The following is a 23,290-nucleotide window of genomic DNA, read 5'->3' as shown; positions in this document are numbered from 1 at the left end:
CATTGTTAGAAGAAATGGCTGAATCCATAGGTCCTGGTGAAACATGAGCTTCCTGTGTTTAGCCTATATTGGTATTTGCTGTCTAGGGGAAGAGGCTAGAAAGAAGGGAAGGAGAAAAATTTGGAACACAAGATTTTGCAAGGGTGAATGCTGAAAATTATCTTTGTGTATATTTTGAAAATAAAACATTTTTTTTAAAAAAGAAAGAAAACCGTGTATCTTGCTCAAAAAACCTTAGTAGGCATATTTTTAAAAATGATCAATAAAACATGAAGCACCTATTATGTGCCAGACACTTTGCTAAGCTCTAGGGATACAAAAAGGGGCAAAAGAGAGGTCCTGCTCTCAAAGAGCTTACAATCTAACGGGAGAGACACCATGCAATCAATCGTATCCAAAACAAGGTAGGAAATAATGAAGAGGAGTTGGGTAAGGATTCCTGTAAAATAAAAGACTTTAGTTGGAACCTGAGCGTCCTGGGAAGTCAGTGGGCAGAAAGGAGATGGAGGATCATTACAGGCATGAGGCTGGCCTGGTTCTGAGAGATGGAGGTCTTACTGGTGGGTTGGAGGGCCAGACTCACAGCTCCAAAGTATAGGAAGACTTTTATAAAGAGCTTCAAACCTGTGTTATATCCTAAGGGTCATGAGGAGCCAGGGCAGCCTACTGAGGAGGAGGGTGATATGATTGGACTTTCACTTTAAGAAGATCGCTCATGTGGCTGAATGGAGGATGTTTTGAAGCGGGGAAAGACTTGCCAGCAGTCTAGGTGGGAGGCGATGGGCCTGTACCAAAGGTATAGGAGAGGTTGCAGCCCTTGGCAATAGCTTGGAGTGAGAGAGTCAGGACTCCATGGTGACTCCTGGGCCAGGAACCTGAGGGCTGAATGGGGTGAAGCAGGGAGAGCGCAGAAGGTGGGGAGAAAGGTGAGTTCTGTTTTGGTGATGTTTAAGGTGTCTGCAGGACATCCAGTTTGAGATTTCTGAAAGACATTTGCTGCTGTGATACTGGAGGTAGGAAAGGAGTTTGAATACTGTGAGCATAGAAATGATGGTTAAATCTATGGAAACTGAAATCACCAAGTAAAGAAATACGGAGGAAGAAGAGGCTTGAGGATGCCCACCATTAGCAGAGCGGATGTGAGGGTCTCCTAAGTAGGAAGACCTTGGTGTCCCAAAAACCTAGAGAAAAGTCTCAAATAAGAGAGCGTGAGGGAGCAAAGATTGCATAGTGGCAAACCACCCAGGAGCTGCATTCCTCTTAACCTGTGCTGAAAAGCACATTTAAAAGGCAAACCAGCAAATGCAATAGTTCTCAGAATGCTTACTCTTTGAAATAAGATAAATAAATATGAAATAAAGAACAGTATGAGATAATCAGATCCCCCAAATCCTATGTCTAGGACATATTTACAGTCTCTATCTGCCTTTGTGAATATGAAGATTTTCTGCATTAGCTCAGTGAATCGATCCCTCCAGGTTGGGAGTGGAGGAGAAACAGTGTGGTACAGTGGCAGGAAGAGCACTGGCTTGGGAGGCTGACCCACAGGTCCAACTCCACAGCTTTCATTTACTTAGGTGACCTTGGGCATCCTTTCCCTTTTGTAAGGTGATAATTATGACCCTTTGAGTCTTACTTTTTGTATCCTGACTTCCCTTAAAAATGTTTCTTTAGAACAAAACTCTCTTCTTCCCCTCAGCATTTCAAATCGAGAGTAGCAAAGGATACACAGTTCAGGAAATGACCCAGCTATGAGTAACAATCAGATGACATGGGGAGTTGTAAGTTAAAGTAACTTCTTTAGTGTCATCATTCTGAGTAATACATTCTAAGAGTCTTTTGGAGTTTTTTTTTCCCCTAATAGATTGTCTAGAAAAAGTGTGCTTATGTAATTTGATACTTATTTGGAGTAAAAATAGTATATATAAATATAAAAGAACAACCTGTTCATTAAAACAGATGGTACTTAGATCTTAACAGAATTCATGTAGTTGAGAGAGGCAGGTCTAATTACCAGGTATTTTCTATCCAGAAATACTGACTTTTTCATAATATTCTCTAAATTCTTGTTAATTGTGTGTTATTTTAGCCTCTACTTTTGTCCCATGAAAATATGGCTTCACCTTTTCCCCTATTTTATAACTGACAGGAGGATCTTGGGAAAGTGACTTATAATCATTAATATTCCTTCCCTATTCCTTTTACATAGTAAGTAGCCAACAATCTCTTCAGTTTTGAGTGTCTTGTGTGTGTAAATTGGGGATAATAATCCTTTTCACAGAGATGTTGTATTTTTGCACTGGCATGTTGAAAAAGGGTAAAAATGACATTAAATGTCACTTGTTAAATGGATTTGAAGAAAGATTTTTAGGGAGAAATACAAGCTTTCTTTAAGGTTTCAATCAATTTTGGAGTTATTACATAGGATCTTAGGATTTGTGTATTATTATTTTTTAACATTTTAGCAGCATATGGGAGTACTGAAAAAGCTAGATGAAGCATGTGCAAAAGTGTTTGTGGCAGCCCTTTTTTGTAGTGGCAAGAAACTGGAAATTGAATGGTTGCCCATCAGTTGGAGAATGGCTGAATAAGTTATGGTATATAAATGTTATTGAATATTATTGTTCAGTAAGAAATGACCAGCAGGATGATTTCAGAAAGGCCTGGAGAGACTTACACGAACTGATGCTGAGTGAAATGAGCAGAACATGACAAGAGATACATAACAAGAAGACTATACGACAATCACTTCTGATGGACATGGCTTTCTTCACCAATAAGATGATTCAAATCAGTTCCACTTGTTCAGGGATGAAGAGAGTCATTTACACCCAGATAGAGGCCTCTGGGAACTGAGTGTGGTTCACAACATAGCATTTTCAGCCTTTCTGTTGTTTGCTTGCATTTTGTTTTCTTTCTCGGGGTTTTTTTTTTTTTTTTTTTCTTCTTGATCCAATTTTTCTTGTGCAGCAAGATAACTGTATAAATATGTATGCATGTATTGGATTTAACATATATTTTAACATATTTAATGTATTGGACTACCTGCCATCTAGGGGAGGGGTTGTGGGGAAGGAGAAGATAATTTGGAACAGAAGGTTTTGCAAGGGTTAATGTTGAAAAATTACCCATGCATATGTTTTGTAAATAAAAAACTTTAATTAAAAAAAGAAAAAAAGGTAGGTGAAGGATAAATGATTAAAAAAAAATACTAACTTGGTCAGAGAAGCTATGATACCAACCAGGAGGAAGATGGTGGTTTTATTAACTGTTGAGATTGATTAAAAAAATGTGAGCGTAGAATGTTGTAATCTAGTTCAGTTTGGCTGACAAGCTAGGATACCTTAAAACAATCAGCACAGTTCAGAGTTCATTTAGACTGTATAGGAAAGATCATTTTTGTAACTGATGTAATGATTTTTTTCTCATTTTTTCCCTTACAAACTGGGTGTCTAAGACAAATCCTTCCCTTCCTTTTTCCCTCCCTCCCTTTGTCTCTCTTCCCCCCTTTCTCCATCCATCTCAGTTAAATGACTTGCCCAGAGTCCCCCAGCCCAGTAGGGTCTGAGGCCAGATTGTGAGACCAAGCTGCCCCTGTCTGAGGGAAGTCTCACACTCAGAGAGCTGGACGCTGGTCATTCCCCCTAAATCCTCCCCTTGCCCAAACCCCCATTTCTGTCACAGACTCCGCATCTTTGCGGCCTTCCAGGCTGGAGTCTGGCACCTTGGGTGCGTTGCCAGACCTCGCCACGTCATCCTTGACTTTTCATCTCTGACCTCTCGGAGGCTCACCAGCGGCCCCACCACCTTGCTCACTACAGATTACCAGAGTGGCCTCTTCACTGGCCTCCAGGCATTCACCAAGCTGGCTCCTCCATGGGCCTTGGCAGAAGCCAAGTGATTGTCTTTAAGTGCAGTGATGTCTGGGAGTCTCCCCTAAGGAATCAGCCCCTGTGGCTTCCTGTCACCCCAAGGATAAAGTAGAAACTCCTTTACTTAGTTTACAAACTCCTTATTCTAGTTTAAAACCTTGTGTGATCTGGCCCTGACCTGTTTTTACTGCCTTCCTCATTCTGCTTTCTATAGCCTGGCCAAATCTGACTTTCTCTTTTTTCCTCCCATACCTCCTCATTTTCCATTTGTTTGCCTTTGCATTGGTTGTTCCCCAGGCTTGGAATGCCTTTTTTCCTTTATTATTTAGTCATTTCTAAGTTTTGTTCAACTCTTTCTGAGGTTTTTTTGTTTTGTTTTGCAAAGATACTGGAGTGGTTTTACATCTCATTTTACAGGTGGGGAAACTGAGGCAAACTGGTTCAGTGGCTTTCTCAGCATCACACAGCTTACTAGGCTGAGGCTGGATTTGAACTCAGGTTTTCCTGACCTTGGGCCTGGCACTTTCTAATGTGCCACTAGCTGCCCTCCCTCTACCTAATAGCATCATCCCTAAGCTGTTAGTGTCCTCCTGCTCAGACAGCCAAGTATGTAATTACTTTGAATGTATTTGTTTTGTTTTGTAGCCATGGTGCTTGTATTTTTATAGGTGCTGATTTTCCCTCATTCCTAGATTGTCTCATTAGAATGTACATATTGCAAATAGACTTTGTTTCACTCTTAGTACTTTTATCTTATAGTTCTTGAAAAGGTGCTAATAAATATTTGTTGATTTTGACATGATTTGAAACACAGATAGTATTTTTATTACAGTAATATTTCAAAGGAAATATTATTGACAAAAATCTCAGCTTGAAAGCCACTTTAATTCTTAACTGGCTTTCTCCCTGTTTTTCTATTGAAGGTAACTTGCATCGAATTAATCTGCTTAATAATACCTTGTTCAAAGACTGACATACATGGAGACATTTAAAGTACCTAAAGTAATGAATAACTTACATCTGTTCAGTAGAAAGGAACCAGATGATGATTATTATTTTATCATTAATGAAATTAAGATGTTCTTGTAACTAGTAATTACTAAGTTTGAGAAACTAGGTAAAGAAATTGAGAAACTTCTAAGCCCAAGAACTAGTCTTAGGAAACAGGCAGAATATAAGCATAAAAGACCCTCCGTTCGGGGCTATGGGAGTTTCCCCATACTCCATCCATCTTCCTCTCTGCTGTCTCATTGATCTGCTTAAAACACAAGTCTGACCATGTCACAACCCCAATGAAAAAACTCCAGTGGCTCCAGGGTCAAATAGAAAAACTTGATTCTTCCCCCACTCTCCTACATAGTCTTTTTGTTTTTTTCTTGCAGGACACCTCTGCCTCCCCTTCTGAGCATTTTCTCTGGCCATCCACTCTGCCTTCTGGCTTCCTTTAACTCTCTCAGCTCAAGAAGCCCCTTCTAGGAGCCTTTCCCAGACCTCCTTAATCCTCTGAAATCATTCCCAATTGATCCTGTCACTTTCCTGTCTTCCACATTTAACTGTGCTTCTCACAGACAGGGATTGATTTTGTTTTTCTTTATATCCCAAGCACTGAGCACAGTAGTGTTAATTGACTTGGCTTGGCTATGGGACAAATTTGTGGTATTTTGATGTGTAAAACTGACTGTGTTCCTTTTTTAGTTGGAAGAGTGCTAGATTTGGAATCAGGAGAATTTGGTTCATATTCTACCCATAACACCTAGTAATTGTGGGTAGAAGTGAGTATGTACATGGGGCTTAAAATAAGTAAAAAATGATTCTAGATATATTTTATATTCTGCTCCTGAGAACATAATGATATTATACTTTAGGTTTTTTGTTCCTCTCAATCAAATTGAAAAGTTCTTCAGCTTAACAGACCTTGTTTAAATAGTTCCAGTATGGAAAAATCCTTTCCTGTGTTGATTGAATGCAGGCCTTGTTCTCCAAAAGTTTATAATCAAATTGATTTTACATACAGTTTTATTCCAGCCTTAAGTGAATGATTATTCAGCCCTTATTGAAGTATCATGGTAGCTTATTTATATAAAGGGACTATTGCCACAGAGATTATTACACCATATTTTAATATGTTAATTTTGTGCAAATATTAAGCAAGTACAATTTGTATTTAGCAAAGTGAAATGGAAAATACAAGTAACTATCAAAAGATAATATGCTTTTCTTTCCAATGGACTACATGTTCCTGATTTATGAAATTAATTTCCTTGAGGAAAAATTTAGGCAATCTAAATTGAAAATCAGACAAAAATCCTTTATACTGTTTTTTTCTAAATAAAGGATGACTACAGTCAAATTCACAATATGTTATATTCAGTTTGTGAAGTCTTAAATATTCTACACTGATTTTAAAAAATTAATGCAATAATTTGAGAGAAGAGGTGTAGTTTCATGAAATCATGTCACTTTTTTGTATCTCCATTATGTATTCTCTACTTCTAACCAATAGGAACAACAAAAACAATCTGCTCCTATTACCAGTCACTACTCTTTAGTTAAAAGTCTAGGGAAGCCTTGGAAAATTTTTAAAATCTTTTTTCATTTATTCTTAAAAATTAAACTTGGAATATATTTGTTCTATAAGAAATATGAGATGATAAGAAATGATGATTTCAGAAAAGCCTGGAAAGACTTACATGAAGTGATATTGAGTGAAATGAACAGAACCAGAATATTGTACATAGTAACACAAGATTATGTGATGACTAACTATGATAATGCAACTGATATGCTCTTCTCAGCAATGCAGCAATTCAAGAAAATTCAAGTAGATTTAGAATGGAAAATGGCATTCACATCCAGAGAAAGTCGACCAAAGCATACTATTTTTACCTTTTTTTGTTGTTTTTTGTTTTTTCACTTTTGCTCTTCTTTTTCTTCCACAACATGACTAATATGGAAATATGTTTAAAGTGTTTGTATATGTATACTCTATATCAGATTGCTTGTCTTGGGAAGGGAGTGGTAAGGAAAGGAGGGGAAAAAAACCGTGGAACTCAAATGTTATAAAAATGAATTATGAAAATTATCTTTACTTGTATTTGAAAAAAAAATACTCTTAAGGAGGGAAGGTTATGTTTCCTCCTATAGGATTATGCTCAGCTCTCCTGGATAATTTATTTTTGGCTGTCTACCCATATTCTTTGCCTTTTGGACTATTATATTCCAAATTCTCTTTTCCATTATAATGGTGTTTGCTGATCCTGACTGTGGCTCCTTGATACTTGAATTCTTTATATTTGCAGTATTTCTTCTTTGACCTGAAAACTTTGGATTTTGGCTTCCTGTTCCTGGGAGTTTGTTTCAGGTGGACAATTGGTGGATAATTCTATTTCTACATTGATTTCTGATTTTAAGCGATTTGGATAGTTTTTTGTAAAAGAAAATCTTTTTAAGATTTCTTAACACAAGATGCCTATATTCTTCTTTGGGGCATAGGGTTCAGACAGACCTGTAATCGATTCTCAATACTTTTTCTTCAGGTCTTTCCTAGGCCTTTATTTGAAGCTATACCCATTCTGTGACTAAGGATTAGTTAAGAATTGAGATTAAAAAGTGGCCTAATTTACCATCACAAAAATATCTGTCTGTGAGGAGAAGACTCCACTACTTTCTGGCCTGAACAGAAAATGGCTACTATTTATACTCATTCTGCATTCTCTTAATACTTAAAATCTATTAATTGAAGCTTGGGCTAAGGTTAGAGCTAATATTTATTGGCTATTAAGTAATAAAGTAACTTCATTTAAGGGCCCAAAGAATTTTTGGACTTCTTTAAAAACATTATTTTTCTTTAAACCTGTTTTTCAGAGCATTATTTCAAGAAACCATGAATATAAACTACTGAACAAAAAGTAAATTGTCCTAGATTTTAGGGAAAAAAGATCTAGCCCTAAACCCTAGAATATCTTATAAAAGTAACAAAAAATTTGTTCCTAAGGATAGAGCACCCTTATGTAATTAAGGTGCCCCAAGTTGGGATCACATGTGACCAGAAGCTGTAATTGTGGTCTTCAGGGAAGCACAACAGACATTACTAGCCTCTTCTTCACCTACCCTTCTCCAAAAGAAACTTAGTTCTGGGGGTCCGCAAGCTCTCAGTTCTTCCAGAGTGACATGATTGAAGGAGAGTTTGGTCACTGCTCTCCTGGCCTGTGCTCTGTCCTGGAACCATGACCAGGGTCCTTGTAGTCCATGCATAAAAGGTGGATAATAATAGCATCTACCTCCCAGGGTCAGCTGAAGCAGCCACGGCTGTTGGAGCTCTGCTTGATGTGGTCCACCACCATTCCAGTATGCTTAAACAAAGCATATTTCACACGATCCTCTGAGCTTCTGAAAAACTGCTGAAGGGCTTTCAATGCCAGACACAGGTCAGAGGCAGATGAGCGTAAGTTTAACAAGTGGCATAAAGTACAGAGAGCCAGATAGAAGCAGTGACCAAGTTTGTGGCCGTCCATACCACCCCACGTTACTCAGTGTAAGGTCAACAGCTATTCATCAAGTGCTTATTACATGCTAAATTCTGAGAATTACCAATTTTACCGACGAGAAAAGTGAAAGAGCTTCCCTGGCTCCCCCAGGGTCACCGGGGGCAGGTGCTTGGGACCTCCTCTTGTCCTTTCTCTCCATGTGCAGCATGCTTCTGGCCAGACGTGTCCCCAGCAGCTGCCTTTGCCCGTTACTTTTTGTTCTGAGTTTTCTAGATGTTGTTGGGAAAATTTGGGAAAGTGGGGGCTCACTGTGGCAGCATCTGAGCTAAGTGACTTGTTCAGGGTCACAGAGTGAATGTCTGAGACGGAATTCTAGACTTCCGTCTTCTGGTAGCTTCCTGCAGGCCTCTGGCATTATGCTATTGAAATAGAAGTATGGGGGGCAGCTAGATGGTGCAGTGGATAGAGCACCAGTCTTGGAATTGGAAGAACCTGAGTTCAAATCCAGCTTTACATACTTAAGACTTAATAGTTGTGTGTTCCTGAGCAAGTCACTTAACACCAATTGCCTTGCCAAAAAAAAGAGAAAAAGAAATAAAAGGGTGATAAACTCAAAATATCTGAGATATTGAACCCAAAGCATTAAATTGTGTTATTTTGGCTTAAAAAAACACATTTAACTTTCTGGAGATTCCCATTTTCAGTCATCCACCCAGACTTTACATCGTTCCCATTGGCTCTTGTCCTAGTTCAATTAACTTTTACCTGAAAGATTGCAAAATAGCCTCCTCCCCTTTTGTGTTCTCTGCCTGCTCCAAGACACACTTTAATCCTCTTAATCACAGGTTATCAAAGAGAAGGTCCTCAACACTTCTGAATGCTGCTGAACCAGATTAAAATGAAAGTGGAAAATATTTAACAATAAAAGCACAACAAACACAGATGATGTTAATATGTGGATTTTAAAGTCTGTGTGCAGCCTGTAGGGATTCTCCTTATGTATAGTTTAATGTCCCCTATTCCTATTTGCGTTCGACACCACTGCTTTTAATGTCCCATTTCATTTTCTGATTTAGCTCTCTTTAGCTAAACAGTTCATCTTTATAGAGAAATATTAGAGCAGGAGCTAGCAACTGTCAGCTCTTTGAGTTACAAACAGTGTTAATCAATGTCTGGGCTGCCATTGTCTGTCAGCTGGCATTTATTAAACACCTACCATTTGCCCCTCTGCTAAGGCTTGGGGGTACAAAGAAAGACAAACCCCCTGCTCTTAATGGATCTTCACAGTCTAAGGGGGAAAACAGGCAAACTAGCTATTTGCAAGATAAATTGGAAGACAGAAATGAGGAAAGGACCCTCTAGAATGTAGAATTTTAGTTAAGACTTAAAGTCAGGAAAGCTGGAGATAAGGAGCAAATTCCAGGCATAGGGACAGCCCGTGAAAATTACCAGAGTTGGGAAATGGAGGTCTTCCCTTGGGATGCAAGTAGAATAGTTCCTCATCTTCATTTCGCCTTAAACCTCCCTGTTTGTTTGCGGAATCAACATTCTTCTAGTTACACAGAATCAAAATCTCAGGTGTCATCACCATCAACTTTATGTTCCTTCAGCCTATCAAGCAGCACTGTGTTAGATGAGAGGGCATGAAAATAATCTCTCCTCAAAGTCTATAAATATTTTTATTTTTAGAATACAAAAAAAGTGAAGGAGAGCATCAGGAAAGATTTCACTTAAAAGTTGTGGAGCAAGGCCAGTTTCCCAGATTGTAATATGAAAAAAAGGAGCAGGGACGTATATATAATAAGACTGGAAAAAGCAGCTTGTGTTTGATCCTCCAGCAAATCAGTGGAATTTAGCCAGCATTGGAGAGGGAAGGGTGACATGATTAGACCTTTCAGTGAAAATCATTCCTCTGCCTTTGTAGAGGACACATTGTACTAAGGGAGAGATTGGAGGCTAGAGACCCTAGGAGGATATTATGGTATTCCAGCCTTGGGATGCTGAGAACCCGAACTAAAGGGAAATGTTCATTCTAACCCTTCAGGATCTTATGTTATGTTTCTTCTTCCCCCTCACCTTCCCCCCTGCCAGGGCCAAGAAATGGCCATTCTCTCTAGGACCTTCTACAATACCTTGCCCGCAGTAGAGACAGCTTTATTCATAGCCACATTGCTACTGATGAAGGCTGAGGGTACCGAAGAAGAGGTTAGGCAGGAATGGGTGAGGGTCAGCTGTCCCAAGGTGTAAATTTGCAGGGAAGGAATTTCGCTAAACCCAAAGGCTATGGTAAAAAGCTTTATTGTTTTTGTTTGTTTGTTTGTTTTTCAGTTTGCATTTGTCATGTATTCTTTTTTTAAAAATTTTAATAGCTTTTTATTTACAAGTTATATGTATGGGTAATTTTACAGCATTGACAATTGCCAAACCTTTTGTTCCAATTTTCCCCCTCCTTCCTCCCACTCCCTCCCCTAGATGGCAGGATGACCAATACATGTTAAATATGTTAAAGTATAAATTAAATACAATATAAGTGTACGTGTCCAAACTGTTATTTTGCTGTACAAAAATAATCGGACTTTGAAATACTGTACAATTAGCCTGTGAAAGAAATTAAAAATGCAGACAGGCAAAAATATAGCGATTGGGAATTCAATGTAAGGGTTCTTGTCATCTCCCAGAGTTCTTTTGCTGGGTATAGCTGGTTCAGTTCATTACTGCTCCATTGGAACTGATTTAGTTCATCTCATTGTTGAAGATGGCCAGGTCCATCAGAATTGATCATCATATAGTATTATTGTTGAAGTATATAATGATCTCCTGGCCTGCTCGTTTCACTCAGCATCAGTTCGTGTAAGTCTCTCCAGGTTTCTCTGAAATCCTGTTGGTCATTTCTTACCAAACAATAATATTCCATAATATTCATATACCACAATTTATTCAGCCATTCTCCAAAAAAGCTTTATTGTTAAAAGAAAACACTAAGAGGGACTCTCTTGGCGGGCATATCATTCTCAAGAGAGAAGTGATCTTGCAAAGGGTCATTTTCTGAAGACCCACTTTATGCATGAGTCTAAAGGGGAGTCTCACCTGGAGTTGTGACTTCCTCCAAGAAGGCTTACCTTGCTCCAAAGGATGCAAACCATTTGGGTTTGTAGATCAAAAGAGACATTTTCTTGGTGATTTTACATAATTTTACAGGGTTGACTCAGATCAAGCAGAATTTTACTGTCATTACTACTTGCAGTAATTCCCTATTGTTTACTGAATTAGCTGCAAGCTCCTTCGCCTGCATTTGAGGGCCTCTCACTTTGGATCAAGTAGACTGGATTTAGGTTTATCTCATTTTCAGAATTTGACCTTGATCTTTCTGTGCTCACATCTGGAATACATTCTCCTCTCATTCTGCTGAAGGCCCCACTGGCCATGTGTTAGTTCTTCATTCTTACCTCTCTTGTGCACTAATTCTTAGAGTTCTTTGTATTTGTGTAATCTCCCCTTGGTCCTGGGTCAAAGTTTAAAAGCATAGAATAGTCAGAGGAGAATCCATTTTTAAAGGAGTTTAATCTGAACTCTTTTCATTTGATCATTTGTGTTATAATGAACAGGCTTTCCTTTTTGCATGGCTAGATGACCCCAACTTATTTATTTCCCTTTCCTCTCTTCTCTGTTCTCACCTTCCTGCATTGGCTACATACACTCTCTTTGCTTCCTCATCTTGTCCTTTGGTAAAAACAAATTAGTCCATCATGATATTTTCTCCTTGGCCCCATATCTCAGATTTTCATTATGCTTTCGTGTACATTTTTAAAAATTTGATTGTTATTTGATTCTTATAAAAAGTTTGTGAGGTAAGTAGGGATTTTTTCAGTTGAAATAGACACAAAAAAAGTTCCACACATCTATTTACATTTACATTTGTTTACATTCGATGTTCCACTTTTCCAATGGTGCAAATTATTGCGAGCTAGATGAGGGGTGGAATATGTACGCAAATAACTGTTTCATATTAAGAACATTATTTTCAGAGTTTCCTGAGCACAGGGTCTTGAAGAATGTAAATAGACATGAGTGAGCAGAATGAGCTTGGCGAACTGGGAAGTAGTCCAGTTTGCCCAAAATATAAAGTTTGTAAAAAGCATTATGATGGAAAGCTGGGCTGGCTCAGGGTTTTATTTTATTGGGGGAGGGGGTGATAAGGATCTCTGGAGGGGTTTTGAGATTTCTTTGGCATCCTGAATGATGGCTTAGAAATGGGGAGAGACTAGGGCTAGGGAAACTATTTCAGACATTAGCACTATTCCCAAGCAATAGAAGGCTTTACAAACAGTTAATGATGATACATTTTTATAGTGCTTTCAGGTTAAAAAGCAAAGCCTGGGAAAGGCCTTAAATGTAAAAGGGCGGTCATCCCAGTCCATCATGGTCACCCTGGGCCATCATGGTCATCTCGACTTCTATCTTGCTGCTTGCTCTGGATGATTCCAGAGGAGAGAGGGAGGCTTTCCTTGAATCCAGTTCATGCAGATGTCAAGCCCTCACCCTGCATTTGGTCCTCTTCTGAGAAGTGGGCAGCAACACCCCCAGCTGGGGGCTTTCCATTCGCATGAATTCTGCTGAACTTTTGTTTGCAAGTTTAATCCTACCTTGGTCCATCTTCAATTGAAGAACCCTCAAGAGTGTAGTCATTGAACCATAAACACGTTATGGGTCTCAAAGTCTGTGTTTCATCATGACAAGAAGACGTGATAATGGGCTCCACTCCTGGCAGGTCCTCCTAAATTGGAAAGACCTTGGTCTTTTATCTTGGTCAATTATCTCCTACCTAGTTGTCAAGGACACTTGCAGACCTGAGACGGTTAACCTTGCCCCCCCACCCCAACCTCAGCCATATCAGCCTGGGCTGTTGGGAGTCAAGGGATGATTAGAGAGCCCCTGAGATGGTTTTGCTCTGGGGAGATTGTCCTGACATCAAACCATGGTAGGGCTCTTCATGCACTCTATTCTATGACTTGAACCAGGAGCTTGTGATTCCTCCCAGCTTCTATGAAAGCCTGCTTTACTTTGAGGGTCACAGAGTAGTTTGGGTTTTTTTAGTGCAGTAGTATTTCTTTGGACACTCAATCTCCTGGTATGCCATATATGGAATCTCCTCCTTACATAAATGTTCAAAGAAATATCACAAGTAATTTTTTTTTGGCACCAAATGATGATGCTTTTAGATCATCTACGAAAGCATTAAAACTTTTTGATCTATATTGGTGAAAGTGTGTCTATACTGACAAAATTCAGTATCTTTGAAGCAACTAATGTTTTCTTTTATTTTTATAGCAGTTGAAGCCATTTTTTATGAAGGAAGTAGGTAATCAGTTTGATGAATTTGTGACTAATCTTATTGATAAATCAACCTCACTGGATATTTCTGGTTCTGCAACGTCGTTTGCCATCCTCAATGGAGGAAAGAATAACCACAGAGCTAGGTAAGAATGCTGCTTTTTCTTCACTTTAAAACATTTGCCTTGTATGAAACCAAATTTCTAATAGCCCTTCAAGCACTTAAAATTTCTTATTCTTTGACAGGGATTTGAGAAATCGTCCAGAACAAGGAAAGCTTTTTGTTGTAAGAAGATCTATGTTGGAGTGAGTATATCTTGCATTTGTCTGTCACAGTAGATAAGGCTATTGGTAAAACATATGTCTCAAATTGTACAAAACCTATATGTTTGATTTTGCCTCTTGACCTGAAAAGCCTAAGATACTTATTGTCTGTCCCTTTGTAGAAAAAGTTTTGCCAACCCCTGATCTAGCTGGCCTCAAGGTGGAATTATCCTCAGTGGGATGGGGTGGCCTGTTTGTTGATGGGCAGATTGAAGAATGAGTAGAATCACATTAATAACTGTGATTGTAGGTAACTGAACCCCTCTTTACCTAAGTTTCCTAATTTTCTATTTTTCTATTTTTTTCTTTCCCTTTTCAAATTTTCTTGCTTCCTTTTTTCCTTCTCTTCTTTAATAAGAGAAGAAAAATAAAAACCCATTTCAGATATATAGTAATATAAAACAAATTTCCATGTTAGCCATATTACCCAGAAATAATTTTTTAAAAAAGAGAATAGTAAACATGCTGTCACATTTATATATGCAAGCTTGTTCAACCATTCTTCAATTAATGGGCATATCTCCTTAATTTCAATTCTTTGTTACCTCAAAAGGAGTAAATATTTTTGTACATGTGGGTTCTTTTTCATTTTCTTGTTCTTTTTGGAGCATAAACTAATAGTGGTTTAGCTGAATCAAAGGATATGCAGAAAGGATAATAGTTTGCTTTGGGGATATAGTTTCCAGAATGGCTAGACCAGTTCATTGCTCCACCAACTGTGTATTAATATACCTGTTTTTCTACTGCTTTTCCAGAATTTGTCATTGTGCTTTTTTTGTCATCTTAGCCAATCTGGCTAAAGGATGTGTGTGTGTGTGTGTGTGTGTGTGTGTGTGTGTGTGTGTGTGTACGTGTGTGTGTGTGTGAGAGAGAGAGATGGAGAGATAGTACCTCAGAATTGTTTTAATATGCTCTTACTCTGATAAATTTGACTTCTACCCTATATATCTTTGTTTTCTAATCATAGAAATATTAAAATAAACAAAATGTATTGAATTCTTACAAAGGACATTTTATTAATGCAAGGTGGTAGTAATTGATTTTGTGTGTGAGGAGGTGGCAGTTGGAGTTAAGTGAGTTGCCCAGGGTCACACAGTTAGTGTTAGGTATCTGAGATTGGATTTGAACTGACTCCAGGGCTGGTGTTCTATCCACTGCCCTATCTAGCTGCCCTTAGTAATTGATATTTTAATGACATTTCATTTTCAATTTCATTTACAGTGAGCTATTGGAAGTAAACCACATTCGAACAATATATCATATGTTTATTGCCCTTCTCATCCTCTTCATTCTCAGCACACTTGTAGTGGACTACATTGATGAAGGAAGGTAAGATAATATGGAAAAAGTTGTTGAATTTGACAAGGAAGATGCGTTAAGTTTTTATTCCTCTAATTTAAATTTGAGTAATAAGAGCATTTGACAATGGAATGTCCATATATATATATATTTTATATATAGGCAGAAAAATGCATGAGATCACTATCTGTGACCTCAAAATAAGGATCAGCTATATATCTTATAGAGTAGAAGGCACAAGTAACTGGAAATTTTTTAACATGCTAACTTTTGAAGTGGAAAATTACAACTTTTCTTAGATGTAGAAGTACTTTTAAAAGAAACGTATGCTAATGTTTTAAAATTTTTATTATTTTAAGAATATAAGGCTAGCCCTCTTTGTAGTGGCTAGAAACTGGAAATTGAATGGCTACCCATCAATTGTAGAATGACTGAATAAGTTGTGGTATATGAATGTTATGGAATATTATTATTTGGTAAGAAATGACCAGCAGGATGATTTCAGAAAGGCCTGGGTAGACTTACACGAATTGATGCTGAGTGAAATGAGCAGGACCAGGAGATCGTTATATACTTCAACAACAATACTATATGTTGATCAAATTGATCAATTCTAATGGACCTGACTCTCTTTAACAATGAGATGAACCAAATCAGTTCCATTTGTTCAATAATGAATAGAACTAGCTATAGCCAGTGAAGGAACTCTGGGAAATGAGTGTGAACCACTACATAGCATTTCTGGTCCCTCTGTTTTTATCTGTTTGCATTTTTGATTTCCTTTCTCAGGTTAATTTTACCTTATTTCAAAGTCTGATTCTTCTTGTGCAGCAAAATAACTATGGATATGTACATATATATATATATATATAATATTATATTATATTTAATATATACTTTAACATATTTAACATGTTTTGGTCTACCTGTCATCTGGAGGAGGGGGTGGAGGAAGGAGGGAAAAAGTTGGAACAGAAGGTTTTGCAAGGATCAATGGTGAAAAATTACTCATGCATATATCTTGTAAATAAAAAGCTATATATAAAAAAAGAATATAAGGCTAACTAAACAGAATTTTCAGAAGCACAGATTTCAAGTTTCTATTTAGAGCCCTTCAACAATGCAAGCTAAAAATCTAATTTTTAGTGTTAATCAAGTTAGAGACATAAATATAAGATTGCAAATATGAAAACAGTTTTTCTATAACCATTTGCCCCTTGTAATTCCAGGACATTTTTTTTATAGAAACTGTTAGACACTGAATCAGAGGTGGTCTTTGTCTAACAGAAGCATTTTGAAATTAATTGTGGTAGAATTTCTTATTATGGATCATCATCAACAGACCTCGGGTAGAACAGTAGGTTTTTAATGGTGATCAAAGATTTGTGTATAGTATGTTTAACTCTTGTGTTTTATATATTTTTTTTTCTTCTCTTCCAGACTGGTCCTAGAATTCAGCCTCTTTACTTATGCTTTTGGCAAATTTCCTGTTGTAATTTGCACTTGGTGGATCATGTTCCTGAGTACATTGATCATTCCTTATTTACTTTTTGAACACTGGGCCAAAGGATATGCAACGAGTTCCCGTCCAATTCTCCATTCTTGTTTCTATGGGATGCTTTTCATGCTTTTCCAGATTGTAGGTTTGGGATGTGGATCAACTTATATTGTATTGACCTATATGTTGCCACCAGCTTCCCGATTCATAGTTATACTTGAACAGGTAAGTATCCTAGAATTTTCTAAATAGGTTACATTTGCAGCTTCTAACAAAATAATTAGGCTCTCTTTTGGTTTGAAAATTAGGAAGGTATTCTGTCAAGACTTCTCAGACATTAAACCTGTAGCATGCTGATACCCTTCTTTTTATAGAAACATTTCTGACTATTGGCACAAGTTTCTCAAGAGTTCCAAGCCTGAAAGTTGGACAGTTTTATTGCTATTTCTTTATTGTGTTTTTTAATAAGTTAAGAATAAATTTTAAAGCAGCAAAACCCTCAGATATAAGTTTTAATTCCTGTTTTATCTAATTAAAAGTTTTAATTATAAAATAATGTAAATTATAAAATAAAGATTAGTTGAACAATAAGATACATAAAAACTGAATATTCAACTTATCTCAAATTAAAGATATTTGGAATATCTTTTGCTACTTTTGTTTTCATTTATTTGTTGCTTAACTTAGTTATATTAGAAACTTCTAATATATATGTTTAAAAACTGAATCGTCTTCTTCATTTGATATTGACCATGACTAATGCCTAATGGGATGAATGAAAAATGCCTTGCCTTATTAGTACTCAGATTCAGAGATGGCTTTTTTAAAATTATATTTGGTTATCTTTAGAATGAACTTATGACAGTTTTGTATAGAATGAGAGGCAATATTGACTGATGTTAGTATGTCACATTGTCATAATGATATTGGGAATTATGAGAAAATGGAAGACAGTTGAATCATTTTTCCTTTTTAGGTTCGTTTCATTATGAAAGCTCATTCATTTATTCGGGAGAATGTTCCTCGGGTATTAGATGCTACTAAAGAAAAATCACGTAAGTAATCGTCCTACCCACAGATTTGAAAACGGAACCTTTTGGTACTCTACTAATAAATATAATAAATTTAGTAATAGTTTAGTCTTACTCTTAGATTTTGACTTGAAAGGATTGCCTTTGCAGGGAACCTAGGTTTCTTAATTTTGGTGCCTTTCTGAATTCTTTTAACTAAAATGGGTAGAATACTATTTATGTTCTAATTATGTCCTGATCTTGCCATGTGCTGCAAAGATGATTCTTCTAATTCCCAACTTCTCATATTATTTCACATTTCATCTTCATCTCTATTTTTTGTCCTCTCAGCCCTTCTTCCCTTCCAGTCTCAGTCTCTTCATGAGTCCTATCAACCCCATGCCACATTGCAAACCTCTATTGTTTTTATCACCCACTTCCTTTATTCCTATGCATGTATTGTTCAGTGGAGCTAAAGAATGGTAGAAAACATGTTAATTGAGTGCACTATGAATTTGTTAACTGAGTTCAGCTGCATCCTCCCTGACACAAGACAGTTTTACCCTTCTCTGACCAACTCCGGATCTAACAGATCAGCTCTTCCAAACAGCGCCCCTCTTCTCTTTAGATTGCTCCCCACCTTCTTCCCTGAAGACCTGGCCTCATACTCCACAGAAAAAATGGAAGCTACCCAATCTCAAGTTCTCTTGACATTGTCCCATTGCTGTATTATCCTTCCTGTCAGTTTGCGAAGAGGTTTCTTGACCATTGCCAGTTTCTGTAGATAGAATCTTGATGGGCATATCCTTCCTTATCTTCTCCAGCCAGCTGCTTGGACATCTATCTCTACTGTTTGTCTAACCATTGGTCTGTCTCTGTTTGCTTAGTCCATGGCAATCACTTAATAAAATGCTCATTGCCTTGCCTGTTGGCAAAAATTCTGGCTGTGACTCTCCCATCCCAGAAAAGCCCTCCCTTTATTATACAGTTCCCACTAGCTGTCATCCTGCATCTCTCCTTTCTTGTATAGCTAATTTTTTTTCCTTTCTCAGGTTAATTTTACCTTATTTCAGAGTCCTATTCTTCTTATGCAGCAAAATAACTGTATCGATATTTGATACTTTTACTTGCTTTTTTCCCCACTCTTTACTTAACTCTGGTTTCTGATCTTAGCTTAATTATAACTGCCTTTCTGTTTCCAGTGATCTCTTAATGAGCCGATCTTTTGCAGTCTTTGTCAGTTATCATCCTTCTTGACATCTATCATCCTTCTTGACATCGTTATTGTATTTGGCAGGGTTGTTCCCTTTCCCTCCTGGATATTATCTCTTTGCAAACATTACTTCTCAATCTGCTTTGCAGGAACTGCAACCTTGTCATGTCCCAGAATTGTGGAAGTCCCTTACATTGCTTTCCTGGGTGATCTTATCAACTTCCATGGGTTCAGTTCTCTTAAAACACTTAAGATTCCATATATGTATATCTCTCTAGCCTTAGTCTCTTTTTATGCTCCAGTACTATCTCTTTAGCTTCCTACTAACATTTCAATATGACTACTCCAAAGGGGGTCTCCTACTCAACCTGTCCATAGCAGAACTTAATAGTTTTCCCTCAAAAAATGTCCTGTCTTCTGAACTTCTCTGGTACCTTAGAGTGCCACTATTCTCCCAGGTTCATAATCTCAGCATCCTCTTTACTCTTATCCCATAAATATCACTCAGTTGTCAAATCTTGTCATTTCTACCATCATAACATTTCTTGTACTTATCCATAGATGCCTGGGCAATTGCAGTAGCCTTTATTTTAAAATAATTTATCTTTTTATTTATTTTTGGAGCACAAGATTTTGCAAGGGGTGAATGTTGAAAACTATATGCACATGTTTTGAAAATAAAAAGCTTTTGAATGTTGGAGGGGATGTAGGAAAACTGAGACACTGATGCATTGTTGATGGAATTGTGAATACATCCAACCATTCTGGAGAGTGATTTGGAACTATTCTCAAAAAGTTATCAAACTGTACAAACCCTTTGATCCAGCAGTGTTACTATTGGGTTTATATCCCAAAGAGATCTTAAAGAAGAAGAAGGGACCCACATGTGCAAAAATATTTGTGGCAGCCCTTTTTGTAGTGGCCAGAAACTAGAAACTGAGTGGATGCCCATCAATTGGAGAATGGCTGAATAAATTGTGGGATATGAATGTTATGGAATATTATTGTTCTGTAAGAAATGACCAGCAGGATGATTTCAGAAAGTCCTGGAGAGACTTACATGAACTGATGCTGAGTGAAATGAGCACGATCAGGAGATCATTATATACTTCAATTACTATATTATATGATGATCAATTCTGATGGATGTGGCTCTCTTCAATAATCAGATGAACCAAATCAGTTCCATTTGTTCAATAATGAATAGAATCAGCTATAGCCAGCAAAAGAACTCTGGGAAATGAGTGTGAACCACTACATAGCATTTCTGATTCCTCTGTTCTTAATCTGTTTACATTTTTGATTTCCTTTCTCAGGTTAATTTTAGTTTATTTCAGAGTCCTATTCTTCTTGTGCAGCAAAATAACTGTATGGATATGTATACATATATTTTATTTAACATGTATTGGTCTACCTGCTATCTGGGGGAGGGGGTGGGGGAAAGGAGGGGAAAAATTGAAACAAAAGATTTTGCAGCTGTCAATGCTGAAAATTTACCCATGCATATATCTTGTAAATAAAAAGTTATAATAATAAAAAAAAAGGAAAAGAAAAAGCTTTTAAAAAACATTTCTTTTTTTTTTAGAATTTTTCTTTTCAGTAGTATTTTATTTTCCAAAAACATGTAAAGATAGTTTTCAACATTCAGTTTTGTAAAACTTTGTGTTCCAGATTTTTCTTCCTTTTTCCCTATTTCCTTGCTATGTGCTATTCTTTAAGCAAATTTTCATATTTGTCATTTTGTACAAAAAATTCAGACCAAAAAAACATGATAAAGAAAAAAAGCAACCCCTTACCCTCACTCCTCTCCCCCCCCCCCCCCCAAAAAAAAAAAAAAAAAAAGGTGAGAATTCTGGGCTTTAATCCACATTCAGTCTCCATAGTTCTCTCTCTGATTGCAGATATCATTTTCTGTCCTGAGTCTATTGGAATTGTTTTGAATCACCACAATGTAGGGGTGCCATACTTATGGTAAAGTGGGGCAGGAGGTAGAAAGTAGTTGTGGGGCTAGCTGGCACATGTGTGACAAGTCCTAAGTTAGCAGCAGCAGCTCCAGGGCTCAGGAAGAAAGAACCCATGGAGAGATCTGAATTTTATGCAATTCAGAGAAGCAGAGAGGGAATGAGAGTGGAAGGAAGGGAAAGTTGGGCAGAGGAAAAAGTCTTACCAACCAGCCTCCCTCCCCTCCTCTCATACTATTGTTTGTTTTCCCACCATTTTTTGACAGACAGAATCTAAAGGCTTTAACATTAAACACTTTTTTTTTTTTAACCTTTTCAGGCACTATTCCGATACCCCAAGTCAACCAGTATTTGTACTTTTTGTTTGCTCCTACTCTCATCTATAGAGACAGCTATCCCAGGTAACAGTGGCATGAAGTGTAAATGAAGGTCCTACATATCCTGAAACAAATATTGATTATTTATCAGCAGTTCTTTGTACAAAGATAAGCGCATTGGAAGCAGAGTATTGTTCGGGAAGGCTCTGAGTTCTTGCAATTGGCTGAATAAAAACCTTTTATTAGTTAATTAACCAAAGTATTTGAGATGGAATATCCTGATTAACTGAGATTATATGCTCTATTATGACTTTACCAGAAAACCTTTTGTCTTATCTCTTTTGAAAATTTTTGTGAAATGTATGATTATTTTCATTAGAATTGTAATACTTATAGTGAATTTTTCTTTGAATTAGAATACTTTATTACTCCAATGTTCTGGACTTTTATTTTTGCATGATATAGAAGATCAGTCATTCTAGATGAGGATATGACATAATAATGTGACATAATTGTAAGTGCATTACAAACAGACCTTCCACACAGCTACTTTACATGTGGCACTCCCCTGTCAAGTTCCAGAAGTCTTTCCTTGTCCTCTTTGATCTCAGTACCTTCCCTCTGAGATGACCCTCAGTTTATCTTGTCTAGAGTTTATTTGTAGTAGTGGGCTTCATAGGCTGTGTTATTACTGAGAGCAATGAGAATCTTTTGCATCTCTTTGTATGGCTCACATGTGGTTCAGTGTCTGGCTCATAATAAGTGCTACTTAAATGACTTTAATGTTCTCTGCTGGGGACTCCTTCTGCTTGACTAACCACCCTTGAAAGTTTTTAGAAGTTACGGTTTCATGAATTGGAATTCAGACCTCAGATTATTTATGCCTATTTGTATCTTAATTCTCAAAAGATCTTAGATAGCCAGAAGACCTAGATTCAAATCCTGGCTGTAACATTAACGACCTTAGCAAGTTCCTTAATTTGGTTTGGGTTTCTCATCTACAAAGTGAGGGTTCCAGATAGGTTTTGTGATCTCTCCCAGTTTTAATTCTGTGATCCAAGTTTCTTTTTTAAAAGATGGAAATCTTGGGGTAGCTAGGTGGTGCAGTGGATAAAGTACCAGCCCTGAAGTCAGGAGGACCCGAGTTCAAATCTGGCCTAAGACACTTAACATTTCCTAGTTGTGTGACCCTAGGCAAGTCACAACCCCAATTGCCTCAGCAGCAACAACAAAAAAAGATGAAAATCCTAAATATCTATAAAGTTGTATAAATGACAAAAGTCCAATTCATTTTACTATTTCTTCAACCCAGTTAGTTGGGGTTTTACTCTTAGAAGATATTCAGGATCTTAAATTTTTGACCTGTCATCATTTTTTCCTTTTCTGCTCAAAGGTCCTGGGGAGCTCGTTAAAATGCATAATGTGATACATTTCATTAGGTAGAGCCTGAGCTAAGATCCAAAATTACATTTACAACACATTATTATGTGGACAGCAAGATGATGTGTAGAGTGCTGGCCTAGAGTTGGGAAGGCCCAAGTTTAAATTTGGCCATACACACAGGGCAAGTCACTGAATCTGTTTGCTTCAGTTTCCTCATATATTAAATAAACTAGAGGAGGAAATGGAAAAATCATTGCAGGATCTTTATCCCTCCAACCCCCTACCCCCCCCCCAAAAAAAAAAAAAAAAAAACCACAAAAATCAACCCAAATGGGATCAAGAAAAATAAACATTTTAAAATGACTGAATGACATCAAAATTAAGTGGAAAAGCCAGAGCTTACTGTCTTGAGAGATGCTTTATAAACATTGTATAAAAATATGATAAATGTAATTTATTATTGAAGTACTAGGTTGGCAGAACTAACAGGACTTTTAGAATTGAAGATATAAAAATAGACTAACTTTTCTCTCTTTTCAGGAATCCCACTATCAGATGGAGTTATGTAGCAACTCAGTTTGCACAGGTGAGTAAA

The 23,290-nt window shown here is 37.2% G+C and overlaps 1 protein-coding gene across 2 annotated transcripts in view; it reads left to right on the top strand.

Annotated features, from left to right (window-relative positions):
• The window catches only part of SOAT1 (sterol O-acyltransferase 1), a 69,702-nt gene that overhangs the window by 31,162 nt on the left and 15,250 nt on the right, over positions 1-23,290 (top strand). For both annotated transcript variants that reach the window (XM_051998860.1, XM_051998861.1), the window contains exons 4-10: positions 13,688-13,836; positions 13,937-13,996; positions 15,236-15,343; positions 16,754-17,036; positions 17,788-17,866; positions 21,315-21,396; positions 23,236-23,281. In XM_051998860.1, coding sequence (XP_051854820.1) covers positions 13,688-13,836; positions 13,937-13,996; positions 15,236-15,343; positions 16,754-17,036; positions 17,788-17,866; positions 21,315-21,396; positions 23,236-23,281 — 807 coding nt within the window. The remainder of the gene's footprint in view (positions 1-13,687; positions 13,837-13,936; positions 13,997-15,235; positions 15,344-16,753; positions 17,037-17,787; positions 17,867-21,314; positions 21,397-23,235; positions 23,282-23,290) is intronic.

This window comes from Antechinus flavipes, chromosome 4, assembly GCF_016432865.1.
Source record: "Antechinus flavipes isolate AdamAnt ecotype Samford, QLD, Australia chromosome 4, AdamAnt_v2, whole genome shotgun sequence".
In the NCBI taxonomy this organism is placed as follows: Eukaryota; Metazoa; Chordata; class Mammalia; order Dasyuromorphia; family Dasyuridae; genus Antechinus; species Antechinus flavipes.
This window is presented reverse-complemented; position numbering and strand designations above follow the sequence as displayed.